General features: G+C 44.0%; 1 protein-coding gene across 1 annotated transcript; it reads left to right on the top strand.

Moving 5' to 3' along the window:
* Positions 1-4855: 4855 nt before the first annotated feature.
* Positions 4856-23760, top strand: QRICH1 (glutamine rich 1). The gene is made up of 9 exons (XM_054387243.1): positions 4856-5164; positions 13583-14602; positions 18206-18383; positions 19001-19155; positions 20136-20250; positions 21518-21626; positions 21981-22132; positions 22750-22840; positions 23560-23760. Exons 1-9 carry the CDS (start codon positions 4856-4858, stop codon positions 23750-23752), a joined length of 2322 nt encoding a protein of 773 aa, XP_054243218.1. The 3' UTR covers positions 23753-23760.
* The last annotated feature ends 440 nt before the right edge of the window (positions 23761-24200 follow it).

Below are 24200 nucleotides of genomic sequence, written 5' to 3'. Positions count from 1 at the left end.
GCGCTCCCAAGCGGCCACCCCCGGCCTCCTCCCCGCCCCGGGCGCAGCCCCTTTAAGACGCGGGGCGGGGCCAAGCTTGGAACTCTCGCGGGACTTCGTGGGCTCGCTCTCGCGAGGCTAGAGCCATGCGCTGATTGGCTGCGGGGGGTTGAATGTAAGATGGCGCCCAGGGAGCTGTGAGGGGAAAAGACTCGGGGCCGAGGCGGCGACGGCGGCGCGAAGCGACGGCGGCACCGGGGCCGGGGTGAGGCGGAGCCGGGCCGGACCACGCCGCAGCGTAGCGGGACCGCCGGGCTGGGAGTGGGTGCGCAACGGCGGCGGCGGGGCCGGGCGGGGCCTCCCGTAGGGCGCAGGGGGAGGTGGCGGCGGCGGCGGTGGTGGTTCCGGGGGCGGCGCGGGCCCGGCGCGGAGGGGGAGGGGAGAGGGTAGCCGCACCCGCGGGGACGCGCGCCGTTTGGCCGTGTACATGTGGGGCGCGTTCCCTGTACCGGGCGCGTTCTTGGCCCTCGCTTCGGTGGGGCGGCCCCATCCCCGCGCGGGCACGGGCGGCGGCAGCGCGCGCCGGAAGGCGCGGCCTCCTCCCCGGCGCGGCCCTTGGCGGCCGCCGTCTCTGGCGAAGCCCCCAACATGGCTCCTGCGGCGGGCGGGGAGGGGGGCGCGGCGAGCCGCTACCCGCCTGCCCGGCCCGGCCGCTCCGCCATGGAACAAAGGCTGCGGGGAGCGGTCCGGGCAGCGCCACACTGCCAGCGGAAAGGGGCCGCAGGAGGAAGCCCTATGCGTCCCCTTGTCGAGCAGAGGAGAGGCCGAGCCGCGACCGGTGATCTCAGGGTCTAAAAATGGAGCTTCGCATCGCCTGGATTGGGTGTCAGGGTGGTCTCTGTCGGTGCCGTCTGTCTCGGACCGCGGGGCAGCCCTAGGCCGGGATCACCTGAGGGGGGAGCAGAGGGGCACCTCTGGATACGGTCACTACTGCTGCCTTGTTCTAAGTTCTGTCTTCAGTAACTCCGGTGTCACCGGCTGCGCTGTACCTCTCGCCGCACGGTGAGAGCGTTGTGACAGATGTGCTCACACGCTGGTTCCGAAGAACATTTGTCAGGCTGAGGGACACAATGGTTAGGAATTGGGCACCTTGCAATTCCGCAGTAGGAGCTGCTAGCTGCGTGGATAATCATCATCTGTCTTTCCTCATTTTTTACGTTCTTTTTTTTTTAACGGAATACATATTAAAAATAAAATGGCTTTAATAAAAAAAGAGGAATTGGGGATGGAAAGGGCTTCTTTGTTCTGTCTTCTCCAGAACGTTACAAGTCTAAGAGCTCAGGACAAGAGCAGCAGAAATACATGCAACATGGTGACTGGTGAGTCCAGATTGTCCACATGCTGCAAGTTCTGTGTGTGTTTTCAGTAACCTCAGTCTAAGTTTTATGAACTAACCGTATGTGCTCATGATCTTCAGAGAATTTCTCACACTTACCTCCTCAGGAAAATCTGTAGTTATCTTGAACAGAAAGGAATTACCTTGTCTTATCAGAGAAAGCTTGTTGCCTGAGTGCTCTTTTTCAGTTTTATAATGTAGCATTAAAAAGATGTTGCCAAGATCTAGAGAAGATGGGTGTTTGCTGCGTGTCTACAGGATAAATGGAATCTGTAAATTAGCATGTTTTAATATCTAGCAGTAGAAGTGATGATTGCAGCACAAAGCTGTGTGTGTTGCCCTACAAAAGCCTGCTGAATGCATACTTTACCCTTGAGGTTTGCTGTCATAAATGCAGGTGTTTTTTCCTGGGAGTACAGTGTTACTTTCCTGAATGTTCTTGAAGATCTGGTACTTTTGCTGCTGCACGGGAGTTTGTGAGGTACAGTTTTACTGAGTTGTTTAGCCTTTAGCTAAATAACCTCAAGTAGCCCCCAAACTGCCAGTTATGACTCTGGCAGAAACTTAGTCCAGCTCACACTGTTACCTGTGTGATGTCTTTAGCTCCCTTCTCATTGCCAAAGTTGGAAAGCTATAGAGGAACCAATGGAAGCTCCTGCTGCTGTTCCAGAACAGGAACAAATACCATGAGGTGCAGTGGAGTTCTGACCTATACTTGCAACTTCCAGCACTGCAGTGGCTCACATGAATGCTTAGCTGTTTTAGGCCTTAGTGACTCTCAGTGTAGGAACTTCAAGTAAATGTAAAGGAAGATTTTTCCATGCTAGAAAGGAGGAAAAAGAGGACAGGTTGTGACAGAGGAAGATGTGCTAGTAAGAGAAGACTGGCCTAGTAGGCTCTTTATTTTGATGCTAAAATGAACTAATGAAGATGGAGCAGCCGAGCAGGGTCAGAGATTTGTATCTAATAAATTAATTCTGTGTTTGTTCTGCTTCCTGCTGGTTGGAAAAGGTTGGTGATTTTTTGGTGGTGGATCTCTTGATCTTTGGGCCCTCTGTGTATGCGTCTGGGTTTCTGGTGGCTTCTAGTCTCTGCTGTACAGGAGCACAATGTACCTCTGAGCAGCTCTTGACAGAAGGGTTGGGGTTCCATAAGTAAAAGTGAGTGGCTCACAAATACCTGCCATTGAAAACTAGTGGTCCTGCTGACTTCCCAGCTCTTGCCTGTGACAAGATTAACAGAAGGTGAATAGGAATTGCCTGAGTTGTTACAACATAGTAACGACTTGCAGGAGCAAGGAAGAAGGCAAGACCTTTGCTGAGAGGTGAGCTCATTCCTGTTCAGCAGCACCTAGCTGTCAAAGAGCACCTGTAGTGTTCATGTTTGGGTTCCCAGCACGGCATCCTTGAGGCTTGTTCCTCAGAAGTGTCTTCCTTCTGAAAGTCGTGTCTGTAAGTGCACCTCAGTGAACATGCAAAGTGATGCTCTTCTGAAAGTAAAATATTTGCAAGTTCTAAGTAGAAAATCAGGACAAGGTAATAATTAAAAATCTTTTTTTCCAGCTTCAGAGTATGTAACAGAGCACCTTACAATTAGATGCAAGATGTCTGGTGTAGTCCTGTCAGAGCCACTGAGGATACATTAACAAGGTTCTCTGTTGGTTTAATTCTGTTCATACAGTCACTTGGGAAGGGGTTAAGAATGTGTTCTGTAGGGGTGTAGAGCACTCTGAAATGGCTTCTAGAAGAAACCTCACTCAACAACTAAGTGAATAGCCTTACTGACTTATCATGCAGAACTGTCTTGAAAATATATCTCATTGGAGTCTCTGAAAGGCAGGAGAATTGTTTTTCTGTCTAGTTGTGGGCTTGATGGGATCTCCTGTATAGTGATTTTTACAGAGCTGTTGAATTTACTGAGATAACACTGTAAGGTGGTGCTTTTTGCTAAACATTGATGCATGTTTTAAGAGTATTTTCTATAGTAATCTCATGCAGCAGTAAATGTTGCTTAGTAACTCCAGAAACTATAGATAATAGCACAAATTGCCTCATGCACATGTCCCTTACCTTTGCTTTTCGTTGTCTTATGAGCCTGGTCCAGCGCTCTAGCCATGAACCTCCTCCATGTAAACAGAAACTTGTGTGTGTTTAGACTGCTGTCAGGTAACAGTGAAGAATGGTTAGAGTTTGCTCTAGCTCTAATTGATTTTTGGTGGGAATTGGAGCTGGACTTGTAGTGCCACTGAGAGCCTGGAACTAACTGCTGTTTTCACACAGGGTGTTGCAGTCAAGTTCAACCACTTATTTCTCTCTTGGTTCCTCTTTGTAAAATAAAAAGTATATAAAACGTTTTTCTCTTGCACCTACTCTGTTTAGAACTGCAGTTGTAATGAAAGTATAGTGAGGTTTGTCCCTTTTTCCTCCTTTTTGCAGCTTGATCTAGTAGTACTGAATCACCTTTTCTAGTCCTGATCTGCCATTTGACATATTTTCAAAACCTTCTCAGTATCTGGTAGTGTTATAGCTCAAATCTGTTTATACTTTATCAGGACGAATTAGTGCCTTTGAAACAACTAGTATGCTCACTGCAGAAACAATTTGTGGGTTTAAACAAGATAAGTCAATAACAGAAGAATGCTGTCAGAATATACCCTGGAGCTTTCTAATGTTCTCAGGTGGAATCTTTTTTTTTTTTAATTCTCTTCCTTGCTCTCACTTCCTCCATGGTCATTCGATTTGTTTTTCTCTCTCTTTTTTTTTTTTTGTCTTCATGCATGGCAAGTTTCACATTAACCTCTTCCTATATTAAAAGGACATCCAGAACTGATGCTGCTCTTGCCTTTGCCATTTCTAGAGCTCTGCTTCTTCATGTGTGTAGTTCCCCATTTGAGGAATATCTTCCATCACTCTCCTTATGCTTGCTTTGTTCAAATCGATAAGGCTGTCCTAGCTCTAATAGCAATGGGCTGAATGCTGCATCTGTTGCTCTTCCGTTGTGCTTCCCATTAGCTGCCTAGAATAGAGCTGCATGGCCTGACAGAACATGCTGCTCGGTTCTCCCACTTCTGTGGTTGCAAAGCAGGGCCACAGATACTGATTTCTAAGCTTCTCTCACTAATACTGCATGTTGCAAACGAACTAAATGTATGACATGATTTCCTCTGCTGTGGGACTTGCCTGTTCTGGGTGAAGTACAGTGCTAGAAGGTTTTACGTGGCAGTGAGCTGTCTGAGTAGCACCTCAGTTACACCTGGTTATCATTCAGACTTCCCTGAGTTGCGAAGGGTTAATCTGAGATGTGTAGTAGCATAAGATACCTAAAAATCTAAAGCATCTGTCTGGGCATGTTTGCCAGTTTACAAATGGTACTCGGTATGAAAAATTAGTTACTGGAGTTAGGAATATAAGAGATCAAAGGTGTGCTGTAGTTAAGACTTTCACTTTCTCTTTCCCTTAGGAACCCTAAGGACCTTGCAATATGAATAATTCTCTGGAAAACACCATTTCCTTTGAAGAATACATCCGTGTGAAGGCGCGAACAATTCCCCAGCACAGGATGAAGGAGTTTCTGGACTCCCTTGCTTCCAAGGGGCCGGAAGCTCTGCAGGAGTTTCAGCAGACAGCCACCACCACAATGGTCTATCAGCAGGGTGGCAACTGCATTTACACCGACAGCACAGAAGTGGCTGGGTCTTTGCTCGAACTTGCTTGTCCTGTGACAACCAGTGTCCAGCAGCAAACTCAGCCAGAGCAGCAGATACAGGTTCAGCAACCCCAGCAAGTCCAGGTAAGCATCTTAAATCATCTTTGAATGTGTGTATGACTTGCTAACCCATGGAGTAGTGTTCAGAGCCAGTTACTGTTTAACTTGAAACCACTGCAAGTGCTTAAGAAGCAGGGCCAATTAACTTTATATAGAACAGCACTATTTCCCTTTCATTTAAGAAATTTGGTAGTAAATCTCTCTTGACTGTGCCTCCATTGAACCCTGCTGCAGGAGGAATAGGATGCATAACAACGTGGTGGTGTAACCTCTTGGAGAAATGGTTGACAGATCTGGCATGTGCATAGCTCCCCTAAGCCTTGTGTTGTGTGTGAAGCTGCTATAAATACCACCCCCCTCTGCTAGTCTTACTTTATCTGGTTGTTCAAGGTGGCCATGGGATCTAACTTGCCTTCAGGATTTTTTTTTTTTTAAAGAGTATTGATTTCGTTAATTGATTTTGCTTGAACGTTCTGAAACTAGTAGTTCTTGAACTGGATTTTAAGTGAAGGGGAAATACAGGGGGTTCAACTTATGGTATGAATGAGGGGAATATACCTTTCAGAAAAGGAACACTGAAAGGTACATATGTGTCAAGATTAGACGATCCTTTTGCAAAGTGGGGTGAATCTTCTCTGCCTTTTTTGTTTGTTTGTTTGTTTGTTTTGTTTTTTTCCAGTAAGTATTACAGTGATTTTTATTAAGTATAAAACTGAGCAAAATCCAGCACCAGTGGGGGGAAAACCTCCAAAAGTTTACTTTAAGATGACTACTTTGGTCCTCAAACGCATTCTATTACTTGAAGAGTTTATGGGTCGCAGGACATTTAGTGAGGTTTTCTTATGATATGTCCCCAAACAGTTGCTCTCAGTCTACAGCTGTAATTCTGATACACTTCAGATAGGACTTTCTGCTTTCTGTAGCATGAATGTAAAGTTGTGAACTTTCTTATTGCAACATAGTGGGTATGGAGATACAAATGACGGGAGATAAAGTGGTGTGAACTTGGTGCAGTGCAGTAGGCTTGTGCCAACATCTCACTTGCATGCTTTTGTCCTAGAGCAACTACAAACATCCCTCTTTCACTGTGTGAGATGTCTCCAGTTACTCACTCTATTGAGTAAATGAATGTTTAACTGGGACTTCTGTAACCTGTTGCCCTACCGTAAATTGTGTTGCAAGGCTTTTGAAGAATAAAAGCCTTTAGTCTCACAAACGTGACTTGGATTTCTGCTTGAGTCTATTAAAACTGATCAAGGGTGCTTTTGGTTCTGCCATCTAGCACGTTTTTTGGGGAGAAGTTTCAGCAGAAAGATGAGGAGAGTCAGCTTTTTTTTTTTTTTTTTTTGGGTGCCTCAGCCTTGAAGAAATAAAAGGCCCCAAAACCAACTGCAAAAGTCAAAAGGACTCTGCTCTTCCTTTTACTCTGTTGCTGGTGCCTTATTTCAGAACTATTCATAGTTCAGGTTTGATCCTTGCAAGAGCTTCTAGTAACAGAGATAGTGAAATAAACATGGAGTTGCTGCCACAGACTGGTCCTGTTTTTTAAACTCCATGGCCTGGACCCTGAATGTGAAAAATAACTACTGAAAGTCAAGATTTTGGCAACTTTCTTGAAATGTGTTGTCTGCTCTCTCCCTCTTGTTTTTGTTGTGACTCTACATTAAAAGACTTGCTTTCACATCTGCCAGTACAAGTCGTTTGTGTTGCCTCCTGTGCTGCTCGCTTCAGGGTGTTACAAATCTCTAGAACAATTGGGTGGCACATCTGGTATTAGGTATGGCTGCAGTTTTTGTACATCAGCAATGCAGTAATTCATGTGTGTGTGAGCAGCTAGCTGAGAATTATCTTGACTTTTTTTGCAAAGATAGGGTGGAGAGGAATATCTTTAGCAAGAGTGTTTTCCTGTCATTCAGGATTTCTTCTCAAGAGGTGATGTATGTTAAACCCCTGATTTAGTGTTCACCTGTCTCAAGACTGTCACTGTCAGCAGCAGAGCAGGGTGTCTGAGTTTTGGGGTGACTGGAGGTGACAGTGTTTCACTAGAGGAGTGCACCCAATTCAGCTGGCTCACTTTGCTAAAACACTGCTTGTGTTGTATTGTGAGAAATTTTGGTCATTGCTGAAGCCTCTTAGCTTTCGATCAATTTATGTCATCCCAGTACTCGACCTGATAATCTGTTTAGTTCTTGCTAATCCAATTGCAAATCAGAGGAAGACCCTTTGAATGACTACAACTATGTCTGGCAGTGTGACAGTGGTGCTGAAGGTGACTAATAATATGACCAGTCAGATGACCTCCCAGTTGCAAGTGCTGCTGACAGCCTCACGACCATAAAGATAGGCACACGGTGCTCATCTTTCATGTAGGTTTTGCTTGCTGTGAACAACCAAAGGCAGTGTGTGATTGCTTGCTGCTGTTATTTATCCTGGCAAAATAAATTTCCTGTTTGAAGAAGTTGCACCTTAGGGTTTTTTTTTTTTTTGCTTAAAAGGTTCGACAAATTGTTGCCAAATGTTTATTTTAAAGGCTGAGTGGATGTGACTGTTGGGTCTGTGCTACAGTACAAGTGTCTTGGAGTTCCCTCCATGCCTAGTTTTGCAACAGCGCCGTTAGCAATCTTAAGAAAGAGTTTAATGTGCTGAGTTGTCGTACCCAGTGGGTGGCTGGAAAGGGCTGTGTTTTGCTCCTGTCAAGTAAGAGTTTTATCAGGTCAGCCTTTGGTCAAGTTGTTGTTGCTAGTTGTTGTTGTTCTCTGTTGAGGTCATAAAACTGATGATGCCACTGAGGTGTTGGCACTGGTTGCTTATTGAATATGGCATTTCTGCAAAGGTAGTAGTCCTCCTGCATCTCTTCCTGTTCCATGAGATGTAACTGGAAGAATATCAGAGGACAGAAAAATGTCTTTGCTCATGATACATAAGGTGGGGAAGATTCTCGCTTTCAGCTTTTTTATTGAGACAGTCTGATGGCTAGGTAGCAAGAGCTTCATGGAAAGGACTTGAAGGGAGGTGAGCATGATTGCAGAACTGTATAGGGAATGATTGAATGCTGGCCTAAAATGCCTTTCAGTTAAGGCTTGTGCCTTTCTAATTGCTCAGTTCCTTATGTGTTTATTGTTCAGGTTTTTCAGGCTTCACCCAGTCTTTTCTGTGACCAGTATAGGAAGCTGGGCATTATTAATGACAATAGGCAGGGAGTGATGCCCTTAAGTAGCTCAGAAGAAAATCTTACCTCTGGCTCTGCACAGAATGCATTTTTCCTTCACTTATGAGGCATGCAGCTTCCTGCTGCCCTAGTCTTGGTTCTAAAGTTCAGCCTGGAGGTAGGGCTCCTATCCATGTACCTTTGAAAAGCATAATAATAGGATATTAATGTAGCAGCTGGTATTAATTAGCATTTGCTAGGGCTGATTGTGCTACTTCAGATAATGGTTGTAGTCAAGGGTGGTGTTTTCAAGGTAGCACTTTCTTGTACATGGAAGTAGGCTCTTTTTGGAGAGGTGAGCTGTTTTGTTCTCCCTGATTCATGTGTTTTACCTGTCTTAGGCCTAAATCCTGCCCCAGAGTACAGCTTGATAAGAATCTTGATATTGTAACTGCCCAAATACATGCAAGGTGTAATTTGGCCTATGGAATTCTCTCTCGGATGTTGATGAATGAGCAGCGTTAAAACCTGGAGTGAGATTGTCTGGCAGTTGTTCTGAGAAGCTGACTTGTACACTCCTTCTAGACCTTGTTTACTTAGATAGCAAAGGACTTCCTGTAAAGTACTTGAATAACAAGTTCCAGTGTTTCCTGCTTCTTCAGTGATCTGATCAGTCTTTTCACCTACTCCATACTTCTGCTTTGTACTTGTACATATACTTTCTGGTGTAACCTTAGAAAGAACTTGTCGGTGTTGGTTTTTAGTGGTGGAGTCAGTTTAACTTGGGACCATTGTTGAGAGAAGTGTGGTTTAAGCCTTTTTTTCCTTAAATTTGAACAAAAAAAAAATCATGATGTTGCTTTTCTTCTACTTTCACTAACTTTTTGTCCAAGTGTTTGACTACTGTCAGCTTACTCAGGTGTGCAGGTTTGAGGTTCATTTGCATTACTGGGGAAAGGGGGCATCTGTAGTATAATTCCTGCAGCAAGTTTGTCACCTGCTGCTGCTTGGCTATTATAGGTTTGAGCTTATTATTTGGGATTCCCTTCAGATGAAACTAAGCCAGACAGATGCAATCTTGCTATGTCTAGGTGTTCATATCACTTGGCTAGTGGGCAAGACTAGACCAAAGTTTGACGTAATCTTCTGGAATGTATAGTTTGGACACCTTAGGAGGTCATCAGTCTGCTCTTGGCATATCTTACTAATTACTACTGTAAATGTAGTTTCAGAAACCAAGACACGTTTCTGCAAAGAGGCATTTAAGAGCTTGTCAGGTGCTCCAAAGCAAGCTAGATCTCAGAATGTCCATGCCAGGCAAGAGTTGGTATGCATGCTCATTTGGAGTTAGGCTTTAGGAAACACTAGGTAATCTATTCCAGGTAATATCTCATGGATGAAATTTTTCAATGCCTGAGAGTTTTCACCTGAATTGTTTCAGAACTGTAGTTGTGCAAGTCTAATTCCTTGTTGGGCAGAGAATCTGCACAGGGCAGACATACTATGAATCTTTCTTGAAAGATTGTTTGAGTTGGTCTATCAACAATGAGGAAACCACCCCAACTTTTGGAACTCAGGCTTCAGCTGTTCTCATGCTTGTGGAGTTATTTATTTTCTCTCTGCACGTGCTCATTTCTAGACAGAATGTGGTTTAGAGCTTAATGTGACAAAACGTTTCCTTTAAGAGAATCTTAAAAAAATTATTTGATCTGCCCTCCTATTACGACACAGGGCTGACTTCTAATGCTTTTGATTGTTTAGGCAACTAGTACTTGATACTAGCTAGTTAATGGTGAAAACACATTTCTTTGTGATGGTAGCCTACTGAGAGATGATTCTTTTCATGATGCTAGATCCAAACTTCTGTCAATAAGCAGTTTTTCAATGCTGGTAACTTGGTATGCTCTCTTGCACCAGTATAACCCAGGAATTCCCAACATAACATGTTCTTGCTTTAATCTTCAGTATAAGGTGAAGATTTAAAGTCTTCCATCTTGGTCTGAAAATTTCAAGCATTCCTCTTTTTAGAGAGTCTGAAGTTAACTGTTGATGGCATTTAATGTAATTCTTTGTCCTTTTTTCCTCACATAGTGAGTTAGACAATGAGGTTAACTTCAGAAGCACTGATCTCAGACTGGGTTCATGTAAAACTGAAATGAATGCTTGTAGCACTTCTGCATACGACCTACTTGAAAATAGGGAGGGATCTAGTGCAAAATACACTTGTGAATTATACACCCGTTTTTAACAAGGGATGTGTAATTCATGATGGGTAGAACTCCAGTATGCTCTTAAATAGGAGCAGTCTTCAGACAGAAGCATGATGTCTGTGGTTAGCAGCAGTGAGAGCTTCCAGTGATTCTGCAATCTGACTTCTTCATCTTGTTTAGATCTGGAGTCGTTCTTTCGGTGTTAACAATAGTGCTGTGTAAACTCTGAAGCAGAACCAAGACATCCTAGTTGTAGGGATTAGGATTTAGTCCTGGGAGAGTATTGTAGGGCTACAGATCATGATTGCTCATCTGCTGAAAGTGATAGAAGTCATACATACTTTTTTGAAGACGGTAGGCTCAGGCTCAGAAATGATTCAGAGCTGCACCAGGGGAGCTTTAGACTGTACATTAGGCAGCATTTCTTTACTGAGGGGGTGGTCAAACACTGGAACAGGCTTCCTAGAGAGGTGATTGATGCCCCATGCCTGTCAATGTTTAAGAGGCATTTGGAAGATGCCCTTTATGACATGCTTTAGCTTATGGGCAGCCCTGAAATGGTCTGGCAATTAGACTAGATGATCATTTTTGTCCCCTTCCAATTGAAATACTCTGTTCTGTAAAAGCAGAAAGAAGAAAATATTGTTTTGTTAGGCCTTTGCTTAGACTGTGCCTCTTTTGCTGACAGTATATTTTGCTTAAACCTACTTCATTACCTTTCTAACTACACTGACGTGATAAAGTTGCTTTGGTGCTGAAGTGGACTTCCAGTTCTTGCTGCTAGGAAGAAAAAGATTTAGTGTTCCTTTGTTACAGCAGTAGCAGGAAAATTTTTGTATGAAAAGAAGGTGGGGATACTTGTAAGATGTTCTTGGTCAGCCTGTGCAGATTCTGAAAACAAACAACAGTAGTTCAGGATAAATGACATGGTTAACATTTTACCTGTGACATGATTTTTTGAATCCTATCAGAGAAAGCAACTGAAAATATATTGATGTAATAACAGGTTTTAGTTTTCCAGTCTTGGACCTTTGCCTTGCAAGTAATCGTTTGAATAAGGGCATAAATTAATGCTAAGGATTATATTAATGATTTTTAAAGTTGGATGTTTGGGAGAATGATTGCCTCAGAGGTGTAATTGAACTCCTAACTGGGATCTGTGTTTGGGCCTGTTTGCTCAAGGCAGTATGATAAGAGTATCAATTAGAACTGAAGAAGCATCCCATAGGTGACTTCATCTTTTTCAATTAACTGTTTCATCAAATCACTCATTGATGCAGCTTTTTAAACTGTCATGCTGGCACAAGGTCATATGTGTTTTGTTACCTTGCAGGAAATTATTATACCAAGTCCACGTCATCTGAATTACTGCATATAGCTCCCAGTAGGAACCTGTAATATAATGTGTTCTTCCTGGAAGCAGAATTAGCTCCTAAGAGGAGGTGACTTGTAAAACTGGTCTACCATTAGTGCGTTTTGCTATCTTGCTTTTCCTTAGCAACTCTTGATTGCATGCAAACGAATCCTTAACATTTTTAAAGAGCTCTTAGAGGTGATGTTGGGAAGTGAGATTTTGTCTATCCTCACCATGCAGACCTGCATGGTAGTTCTTTGGTATTGTCAGGCTGGCAGTGTGCAGTCTCTGTGCAAGTGCTGTGTTAGTGTGACTGACTCTAGAATGAGGTAGAAAAGGGTGAGAGAACGTGAGGAGGAAGTTTTGCAGCTGAAGTCTGTGTTGGCCTCAAACTTCATATGGCCCTCATAGGTGCCACTAATAAAGCTCTGCATCTCTCAGGTTGAGTAATTAACTCCCTACCTTAAGATAAAGTGTTAAGGAAGCTTGGAGAAGCAGGTGATCATGGGAACCTGGAACATCACTTCCAGGACAAGGCAAATGCAACAAAATGGCTGTGTACATGTGGGTGACAAAACGGTGGTGTCTGGACAAGGAGAGGAGACCTCACTTGGTGCCTTGAAGGTACCAGCTGGGCTGGGTTCAAGGCCTGAAATGGAAGGTTGTTTAGACCTGAACTTTCGTTGTGAGCTACCTCTGAGTCCTGGCTTTAAGTCTGCTTCTGGACTGCTGCTAGTTAGCATGACAGACCTTGGACAAATGAGCATTGATGCGAGAGGGTATGATTTTTAGTTATTTATTTATTTTCCCCTAAAATAACAGGAACTATGTTTGTATCCAAGTCTTAATGTGTTTTGTCCATGTTATTCAGAATTATGTAAGTGCCTGAGCTAGAAAATACAACTGAGTAATTTGGACAAAAAATTGAATTAAATGGAATAAGTAAATAATAATTTAAAAAAATTAAGAATTTATTTTAATTATCACTGCCAAGAAAAATGTTTGAAAAACATGCTGCAGTGTTGCCCCTCAGTACATGACAGAGATTCAGGTTGAACTTGCAACTTTGTGTGTTGACATCTGCCTGCCGTAGTGTTACTCCTAGTGGGGGGTTCAAAACATTTCTGTGCTTTATGTGGAAAGTCAAGTGCTGGTTTCATCTTACCCATATTTCTTACTGCCTGTCAGTTGCAAGTGATCCTGTGGCCACTTGGAGTACTGGGGTTGAAAGCAGTAATCTTTAGAATAGAGTAAGAATGAGACAAGCTGCGCGTTTTGTAGCAAGATAAATTTAACATCAGAATTGTAATGTGTGTGACCTTTAAGCCTTGCTATTGCCAGGCCTGTGTTGAAATAACATTTTAGCAACGCAAATAGCTCTGAGGTCTCGTTTGGCTTCCAAGGATGCAATCTGTTGGCTTGAGCCCACAGAACTTTGAGGATGGAGATGCCCCTTGTGCTCTGTTCTATCTGTGCTGAGAAGCATGGTCACATGCAGTGCTGAGCAAACACATCACCTACATCATTGCTGTTATCAACAAGGCACTTCTAGAGTAACCTAGTTTCATTTTTCATGAGATATTTACTAATAGATTAATATATAGACTCATAAAACTGAGCCTAGAGGACCCGAAGCTTAGATCTCCAGTGATGGACCGTCTCTGTTGGTGGTCTCCTGTTGAATCACTGAGGCTTGCTGATCTCTAACCACTGAATTGGTGTCATTGCAGGTTCAGGTCCAGGTCCAGCAGTCACCGCAGCAGGTCTCTGCCCAGCAGCTCTCTCCACAGCTTGCTGTCCATCAGGCTTCAGAGCAGCCAATACAGGTCCAAGTGCAGATCCAAGGCCAGGCGCAGCAGCAGGCATCGCAGACAATACAGAGTCAGTCTCTTCAGAGCCCCAGCCCATCTCAGCTGCAGGCAGCTCAAATCCAAGTGCAGCATGTGCAGACTGCCCAACAGATCCAGGCTGCGGAGATACAGGAGGAGCATATACAACACCAGCAGATCCAGGCCCAGCTTGTGGCAGGGCAGGCCATTACTGGTGGCCAGCAGATACAGATCCAAACGGTTGGGGCACTGTCACCTCCACCTTCTCAGCAAGGCTCTCCGCGAGAGGGAGAGCGACGGATCAGCACTGCTAGTGTCCTTCAGCCAGTGAAGAAACGCAAAGTGGATATGCCTATTACTGTATCGTATGCTATTTCAGGGCAGCCAGTTGCCACAGTGCTGGCCATTCCTCAGGGCCAGCAGCAAAGTTACGTCTCTTTACGGCCAGACTTGTTAACAGTGGACAGTGCCCACCTGTACAGTGCCACTGGGACCATTACTAGCCCCACTGGAGAGACTTGGACCATCCCTGTTTACTCTGCTCAACCACGTGGTGACCTTCAGCAGCAAAACATAACCCACATTGCCATCCCTCAGGAGGCCTACAATGCCGTCCATGTCAGTGGCTCGCCAACGACACTGACTACCGTGAAGCTGGAAGATGACAAGGATAAGATGGTGGGAAGTACTTCAGTAGTGAAGAACTCTCACGAGGAAGTGGTGCAGACTCTTGCTAATTCGCTCTTTCCAGCGCAATTTATGAATGGCAACATCCACATTCCAGTGGCAGTGCAGGCTGTGGCAGGGACATACCAGAATACAGCACAGACAGTGCACATATGGGACCCGCAGCAGCAACAACAGCAGCCCACACCCCAAGAGCAGGGGCAGCAGCAGCAGCAGCTACAAGTCACTTGCTCAGTAAGTTAAAACTTTCTCAGTCTCACTCCATGATTAACAACCTGTGAATGTTGTGGAGAGGGAGGGGGAGGATGTCAGCAGTCAGCTGATACCTCGGAAGCAGAGTTGCATGTCTTGGTAGCCTGGGTGTGACACAGCTCATTTGACCTTTGATAGGTGTAGGACTTCAATGTGTTGATGTTGGTGTGTAATTACAGGATGCAGAACTTCCCAAAATAAAGTACAGTCTTGATCTTTGTAATGTAAATTGAGAGATACTTGTAGTTACACACTCATTGCTAGCTGCTTCACAGCAGAAACTCCAAAGTCTGCAGCCTTCTTCTGAGCTGTTCTAGGGGTCGCAGTAGACTGGCAAGGATGATTGCAGCAAAGTAAGGAGTGCCAATACACTAGTCATCTAGTTATCAGTAACTTCATGTTATGCAGCACGTGGAGTCCACAGCAGATCCAGTGCCCCGGGTAAAGTGTCGAAATCTGACTAGTTGTGAACCAACTTCATGGATCATGTTACTTGTCTGTAACACCATGTCCTGCTTCTGGTAAATGAGCCAAGAGCACAGTAACCAGCCTGGGCAAGTAAGCACTTAAGAGTGCTTGGCAAACATGGCAGCCAAATCTGTTGCTTTTTTTTTTTTTTTTTAAAGGCTTTGTTACTAACTTTAAGCCACAGATTACTTAGAATTGGCTTTTAAGAATAACTGGGGCTGTTAAAGGCTTTTCTTATATGTGCAAATGGATGCAATTTATCTTTTATTACCAGAAAGTGAAAAGTGGTTGATTTGTCAGAGCCTGTTTTTTTCCTGAATGGAAAGAGGTAAAAAATATCCACATCTGCTAGCATAAATATTGTTCTAAATTCTTTCCAGTTTATAAATAACACTGCTGACTTTTAAAACTGTATTATGCCCTCTCCATCAGTGGGCACTGAGAGGAGGCAGATTACTTTCTATAGTCATGTCTGATGGTTTCTGAGAGGTCTGTATACTACCAAGGTCTTCAGTGGAAAGGGTTCCCCATGCTTCTAGATAACTTTCAGGTGCTGCATCCCTCTTCTGTAAAGCTGTACCTTAACTACAACTTATGGGTCTTGTAATACATTTTGTTCAGTTGGAGTTTTATTGTTTTGTCATGTTCAAAGAGCCTTCTGTAGCTCATCTTTTCCTTATATTGGTACTTCAGAGACTGTCACTTCATCACTTTCAGCTGCTTGAACAAACTAAGTTGATAGAACCTTTTGCCTTTCTGCTGAATGAGGAGTTTAGACTTATTCTAGGGCCTTTTAAGAGCATGAGCCACATTCTTGGGATCCTTTCTGAGGAATTAGTGCCATATTTAATGGTTACTTGTAAAGGTTCTGCTAACATTGTATTCCTGTGTGCCGTGGTCTGCAATTCTTGTGTATCAGTTTTCTGATCCCAAGTTTCTGGAGTACTGGGTGTTGCATAAGATATATAAAGGCAAGTCCCTAGAGGGATGCATTTTTCCTCTAAGAGGGTAATAAAGCTACTATAGGTGAATATCAGACTTTTTGGGGGTTGTCACTCACACAACTGTGAGACGGAGAAGGAATTTTCCTGCTTGCCCCATACTGTTGTCTGGCACTGTGCTGCTGTGGAATCTGGGCAAGTTGCAGCTGTTTTTCTGTTTGTTTAAAAAAAAAAAAAAAAAGTCAGTTAAGAAGTGAGTGTACCAGTTCAGTGAATGAACTGCAGCCTGTGTGCCTGTCTTCACACTGGTCAAGGTACCTGAGAGCGCAAGGCAGAAGATTGCTGCTTAGGTTAGGCTGACACAGGGGGCTGGCTCTGGAAGGCTTTCTGCTCTCTGGAGAGTAACAACACAGTGCTGGGAAGGAGAGTTCAATCCTAGCTCCTGCAAAGAGGTGTCAGTTCACCCTTGGACTGCTGTCCTCCTTCAGGCAGAGGCTTGCTTGACAACTTAAACTTTGTCGCCATCTGCCTTGGTAAAAGCTGAGCCCCTTATAGGGTCCTGGTGGTGCAGGGGCTGATAAGCGAAGAGCTACTAAGTGCTGATGCAAAAAGGGAAAAAAAAAATGTGGGGAGGGGAAGAAGCTAAACAACGGCAGTTATAAAGCTCAGCTCTTGCAGGCTGGTGGTGGTGTTACATGAAGTAAGGTGCGTGAATGACTAAAGGTCTCTGCTATTTTTGTTATGGCCTCTAGTACTGTCCGAGCAGCTTCCACTGATGATTGACACTTGATTGTATCAAAGAAAAAGTTACTCCATTATTAAAACGTCTTTCTTTTTGGGGTGGCTCTTAAGAAGGAGAAAGCAAAACTGTTTTGATATAAGAATTGCTATCTCTAGGACACTCAGGGTGCCAATGAGAATTTGACTAAGAGCTGTTAAACTTCACATTAATCATGGTAAATTTCCATTTGAGATAGTAATTCTTGGTGACTTAAGGTTCTGCTGCAAAGTAAACTTCCAAGGAGTCTAGAGATAACCTAAGTCTATAGTAGGTGATACAGTAGTTCCTCACAGAATAGTAGCTCATCCTAATTAGCAGTATTTGGTAGTTTGAGAGTGTTGCATTGCAACTAAATGAATGTTTTGATGCTGATGTTCTAGTCTGTTATTTTTTTGTACCTCTTACAAATGAATTAACCTTACCAGCTGTTAAGAACAGAGTATATCTATTCTCCATTTTGTGTACTGAACTATGCAGACAGCCTGCCCTTGATGGGCAGGGTTTTGTGGGGGGGGATGCTAGCAGTGTACAACACACAATCATATCCAGAACCTTGCTCAGGGCAGTCTAGGTTTGGAGCAGCAGTGGTTGCAGCTGATAGCACCTTATTGTTCTTTCCTGCCAAGGGCTGGTGGTCTCTCTAGCTGTGTCTGAGGAGCCTTGGGCCGCTCCTGTTGTAGTGAATTCAGTGGATGGAATTCAGTGATGGTTCAGAATCACTAACTGAAGCTAAGAAAAATGTGGTGGAGCAAACAGAATTGATCGTGACCTATTTCAGTGTTCAAAAAGAGACCAGAAGTCTTGTTGTTGAGAGGACTTCAGTGCTATGAAGGAAGGTCCTTCCTTTGATGTTATTGGCTAGCTTCTTCATGGCATTTTAGCATGAATGGTTTGTGGCTGTCAGGTCTCCTATGTGTTGCTGGAACGACTCAGCCTTCCAACTAATTAAGAAATTGACCACAGTGCACCCTTGACAGTGTGTAAAAGGAGTCCTCCTACAGAGACGTGGTGGTTGTCTCTTCATACAGCAAGCAGCCTGGCAGTCGGATCCTCTCCCCGTAGGCTGGGACCTCATCTAAGGACTCCTCATCCTCGCTTTCATGTGTGTATTTGGTAGGCAGGACTTCTAAATGCATCAAACTGCAAGTAGTGTGGATTTGCTAAAGGTGTTATAGATAGGTCCATTCAAACTAGAAGTGTTCTTGGAGAGACAAATATTCTTCCATGAGCAGCAATTTATGTTAGACAGGAACAGTTGTGTTCCTTGGATTAATTTCTTGATAGAGAGGAGTGTGCTGATGTCCTGTGCTAGAGGTATTGCAGTATTACTTGGCTTTTCTTGAACTGATGTGTGTGGAACTGTGTATCTATGATCTGAAATGTTCTTTTTCATAGGCTCAGACTGTTCAGGTTGCTGAAGTTGAACCACAACCACAGCCACAGACTTCACCTGAACTTCTACTTCCAAATTCTCTGAAGCCAGAAGAAGGGCTTGAAGTATGGAAAAGCTGGGCACAGACTAAGAATGCAGAGCTGGAAAAAGAAGCCCAAAATAGGCTAGCACCTATTGGAAGTATGTGTCATGACAACATGGCCTGCCTTTCCTTTCAAGCAGGATAGGACTGACTGAAATGTTAGCTATTACAGCTCTGGAAAACACCTTTGTTTAATAAGTGACTGTTTTTAAATTTAAACTGATTTGGGCTGCTGTGCTTGTTACTGCATACTCCCACTGCCATAGGACATGTTTCAACGGAGGTATTAGCTCTGTGCTGAGCCAGCTTGAGCACCTAGGCTGGTAGCAGAAGAAACAGGCCATGTATTACTGTGGTGCATGGACGAATTAAATGGCTGTGAATGCCAGCCAGGCTGGTAGAGCTATCACAGTGCTGCTGTTTTCCTGTTGCTGCAGGGCAGCATTTCATTGTGGATATGGTAAAAGAAGGCAGTAGTCATGCAGTTGGCAGGGCAGAGTCTTCCTGTCGGATTCTTGCCTGATTATCTTTGAGTAATCTGACAGCCTAAGATTGTGATTTACTTCAGCTTGCTTTCTTAAACTGAGAGAACAAGGTACTGCTGGACCTGCCAGATAGCATGGCAGAGTTGGAGATCTGGGAAATCATTCTTGAAGGATTGGGAAATAACATGGCTTTATGGCTTAAATAATATGGCCTTGTTCTGTTTTTCCAGGGCGTCAGCTGCTGAGGTTCCAGGAAGATCTCATCTCCTCAGCTGTGGCTGAGCTGAATTACGGTCTATGCTTAATGACACGAGAAGCTCGAAATGGCGATGGTGAACCCTATGACCCAGATGTGCTCTACTATATCTTCCTGTGTATTCAGAAGGTAGAGGGAGAATGCTTGTATGTGCAGCAGAGCCATGCATGTTGTCAGCATGAATAGGGAGGATTCTGTGTTACAAAAACGGAGACTCTGGCTTCTATTAAGCTTCCCAGCAATTTCATAAGAAAAAGATCTTTGCTTTAAAAAACAAACAAAAAAACACAAAACAAAACACACACAAAAAAACCCCTGCACACAACCAAAAAACCCCAACAACCCAAAACATGCCTCCCTAAACAAAAATAAACCCCAAAACAACAACAACAAAATAAAACCAACACACACACACAAATTTTAAAGAAGGCAAAATAGATTAAATACCATTAATACACAGCAATGCTTTTATCTCATGAGTTAAGTTTGTGAAGAACTATTGATAATTGAGTCCAGTATCATGGTGAGATAGTTGTTTGTGGGTTTTTTTTTTGTCGTTGTTTTTTGTGATTTTTGTGTTTGTTTGGGTTTTTTTGTTTGTTTGTTTGTTTTTGCCAGGGAGGAGAGTTGGATAATGTTTGAGGAAATTGTCAGTGTCAAAACTTGATCTAGTCAAAGCTTTAACAGGCAAGAACTTAGCTCTGTGTGATGTGGGAAGTCTGAGCTGGTAATATTAGTGTGCTTTCTGGAAGGGGCAGGAACAAGCCTAAGCACTGACAGGAGAGTCGAGCATCTCTCTCCTTAATCTCAAAGTAGTGTCCAAAGGACAGTCACATGAAATAACTTGCAGTGGACACACCTGAAATAAAAGGTGAAATCCAAATAGCTTTACTTTCTAAGACAGTTTTTCCTTTCTGACTTAGCATTCCTGTGATAGTAACTGAAATTACCTACCTTGTACTAGCCTTGGTGCAAGGGTCCTTGCTGATCTGTCAAGTGTATTAGTCTTCAGTGCTGTGCTGTAAAATGCTTGAGCTCTCAGGATAAGGTCTGATCTGAGGAATATACTTGCTGCCACTGTACTGGACTGTGTTGTGAATCTCTTACAGTATCTCTTTGAAAATGGTCGAGTAGATGACATCTTCTCAGATCTCTACTATATTCGGTTCACTGAGTGGCTGCATGAAGTTCTTAAGGATGTACAGCCTCGTGTTTCCCCTCTTGGTAAGAAGTTTTAAGAACTTGAAAACTTTCTGGAGCTTGAAATGTTTGAACTACAATGTGAGTGTAGTCTGAATAGAAAATGCTTGTGAAGTACTTAATGTCCCTACGGTGGCTCATGTTAGTCAGGTGGGAAAAAAACAAACATATATCTGACTGAACGCTGGGGTTACTGCACATGTTGGGCTCTAGCCCTTGTTGTTGTTGAGGATTATTTGTGTATCAGTTGTCACCCATCAGAAGGCAGATTGTTGGGACTTTATTCTGTCAAGTGACTGGCTTACTTGGAAGCCCACTGATGCTCGACCCAAATCAAGTTTCCTCATCTGAAGGGCTAATACATCTTGCCTCTAATCTGTATTGTTACTTTGGGAGATAATACAGCACTGTCTTGTTGCCGTGCATCCAGATGGGTATGGTCTGCAGGGACAGCTGAGTGTCAAACGTAAAAAAACAATGTGTGATGAGAGCCTTGAATGCTGCAATCAAATGCAGCTCAGCTCAGCCCTCTGTTTAGAACATGATGGCAACAGGGGTTTTGGGGGAGCAGTTCCAGAAGCAGATTTTGACACAGTTGTGTATGAAAACTAGATCAGGAATTGCACTTTCAGAGCACAGAAACCTGGATTCTTACTACTTCATTCCCTTTGATCTGCTGGCTAAGTAGCACTGTGAGTTTGGGAATCCTTTTGTTTTCACACTGGGCTCTTTGATCTATGCTTTGTCATTCCACAAGGCCTGGAGTTCATACTGCTGTCTGTTTTTCTGTTTATCTGTGTATTTAGACTATAGTATTTCTCTTTTCACAAAGAAAAAACAAACCCTGAGAATCAAAGGATTACTCATGTGTCCAATTACATCACTTGGTGCTGGGTGCTGACTAAAGCTGCGCATGGGGCCAAGAGCTGATTGTTACCCTGGCCTGCCTGCTTTCACATGTTATTGGATTAGGAGCATCTGCATTGGAGTTGAGCCATTAATTAACAGCTGTTTAAGTGCATATTTATTTCTCTCTGGGCTGGGATGTATAAGTATATTGCAGAAACGTACTCTGCAACAAGAGGTCAATGTATGTACACAAGTATTTCCTAACTGTACCTGCTCCTTAAAGTGTTATTTGCACAATAGTGAGTCTAGATGTCAGTGAGGATCACCTCCTCCTCTTTCCTTTAAGAAATGGGTGTTCTCAGGTACTTCCAGACCAGAAAATGCTGCATATGCTCCTGCTGTGACTGTCTCCTGCTGTGGTGCTGACTTTTTTTTGTTGCAGGTTATGTCCTCTCCAGTCATGTAACAGAAGAGATGCTGTGGGAGTGTAAGCAGCTAGGAGCTCACTCCCCTTCCACCTTGCTCACTACACTGATGTTTTTTAATACAAAGTAAGTGCTAAAGTCTCTGAGAATTTGGGGGAATAAAAGAACTTCAAATGCTTTGACAGGGTTGGTAGGAAACAACTGCTCTGGATTATGGCAAAGCCATGGATTTGGGATGATTGCACATAGAGCTCTTTTGCAGCCCCGTCAGGCAAAGCAGACGCAGTGCAACAAGGAAGTGAGCTAGCAAATGGGAATCTCGACTTGTGGTTGTTGCCTACTCTGCTGCTGGAACAGTCTTTAACTTTGTTTTGATTTGAGTTTCAGCTGGCTCGTGATGAGGAAAGATAACTACCTCACTGCTGTGACCATAATCTTTACCTGACTCTGAGTGTCCTGTGTTCTTTTCTTTCTGTGCAGATACTTCCTGTTGAAAACAGTAGACCAGCACATGAAGCTGGCCTTCTCCAAAGTTTTGAGGCAGACCAAGAAGAACCCTTCTAATCCCAAGGATAAAAGCACGAGTATCCGCTATCTGAAGGCTCCTGGCATGCACCAGACAGGACAGAAAGGTAATATCTGGAAGTGTTTGTTTGTAATATTTACTTACTGGGATTGAAGGAAGTGGATGAACCTGGAAATACCTGCAGGTAGGGCCACGAGAACCCAAAGCACTGCCAACTATCTGTGCATTCTATCTGCAAGAGGGTAGTGCCTGGGGACATACCTTACCTGGGGCATATAGGGCTCCTCAAGAGCTAAGGATAGCTTTTTTTGTTGTTGTTGTTCCTTTTGGTTTGGGTGTAAGTAGGAGAAACTTTTTTGAGGACTTCTCTTATCTTGCCTTGTAAACCCATAATAATAAAATCCATATGCAAGTACAATCTGTCCTGTGTAAGCACACAGCCAGGGTTTAGCTGAGGCATCGCACTCCCAGTAGTGAGATTTCTCTCATTTGGGGCCTAGGTAGAGGAGAAACAGGGAGGAAGTGGTAGAGTTGGGTCATGTTGTTCCGATAGCCTTGGGACGAAGCAAGCTCCATACAGCGCTTTGAGGCTTTGTAACCCTGGGGCAGCCGTGTGTCTTTGCCAGCTCTTGCCTCCTGATGAGGTGCTGAGGCTGTGTGGCACCGTTCAGTTTGCTGTCCTTACACAGTGTCTGATGGACTTCTTGGGGCGCTGGTTTGTAGTTACAGATGACATGTATGCAGAGCAGACTGAGAATCCAGAGAACCCCCTGAGGTGTCCGATAAAGCTGTATGACTTCTACCTCTTCAAATGGTGAGAACTCTTGTTCTGTGTATGGCTGCTTCTCTCCTGTGACTTAAACTGTATCTTGTAGCTGGCCTAGTTTTCAGGGCTATGTTTTATTGCTGGCACACTTTCTCTATTTGCATAAATTTACTTAAGTGGGATGGGGTGTTGATGTGGGAGGGTGGGATTTACTCTGATGGCATGAAAGTCAAACATCTGTGGTATTTGAAGAGACAAATCCTGATTTGTGAACTGGCTGTTCTGAATCTCATACTCTGGAGGTATACTGTGTTGGCATGAGCAAGGCTGTGACTTGCAGGCAAGTCATCTGGAAGCATGCACTGCTTGAGATGAGATTAGGGTCCTATTCCAATTTTCTTCTGAACAAAAATGAGGACTTGCTATGGAGGGAGCCTTGAAGGACTCTCCTCAAGTTAGGATAATTCTGGTAATGAATGTAAGCATTCCTCTGCACAGCCTGCTTCACTCTGAAAGACCCCCGAAGCCATTTTATTTCACTACTGTGAAATAAAAACTGTTTTCTTGCAGTCATCATTATGGCTTTTTAACCTTGGCATGGCCTAAAAACTTTGGTACCACTGTTTGCCCTAGATGTAACTCTGTTCCTTTGTCTCATCAGCCAGATGTTCACTGTCAGGAATTGTGAACCTGGGGTGAGGAGAGTGGTGGCCTCTCGCTCCCAGGACATCCTGTTAGCCTGGTTATTTCTGATCTTCCTCATGCAGCCCCCAGAGTGTGAAAGGCCGGAATGACACCTTTTACTTGACCCCGGAGCCAGTGGTGGCCCCCAACAGCCCTATCTGGTATTCCATCCAGCCGATCAGCAGAGAGCAGATGGAGCAGATGCTCACCCGGATCCTGGTGATACGAGAGATTCAGGAAGCTCTTGCCGTGGCTAATGCCAGCACCATGCACTAAGGCATCCGTCTTGGCTCAGAAGGGGTGGAGCGGGGTGACGGGGGAGGGACAAGCAAAGATAAATTGTACAGACTTTTACACTAAAGGAGATGCCTAAGTTTTTGGTTTTTTATTGGTGTAGTTATGAAGCCCTTTTAGGCTTCTTCTCTTTAAAAGAATCTAAAGGAAAACCTACCCATTGTGTATCCTATCCTAAACACCAAACTGTTGGAACCATTGGAGGCTGCATATCCCCTGCAAGCTGGGAGCTATCGAAAGCTGCTGGTTGACTCTGGTGTTTTTTTATGATGTAGAAAACGAACTACAGGATTGGCCTGGATGGCTGGGGCCTCTGTCTCCTTGAGCACGTGCAGCCTAGAGGGCACAGAATTGATGGATGGACCTGCTCAGCCAGTGGAGGAGAGGCAGGCATCTTCTTTCCTTGTGCTTGGACGTTAATTTGCTGTTA

This window comes from Indicator indicator, chromosome 15 (genome assembly GCF_027791375.1).
Source record: "Indicator indicator isolate 239-I01 chromosome 15, UM_Iind_1.1, whole genome shotgun sequence".
Lineage (NCBI taxonomy): Eukaryota > Metazoa > Chordata > Aves > Piciformes > Indicatoridae > Indicator > Indicator indicator.
This window is presented reverse-complemented; position numbering and strand designations above follow the sequence as displayed.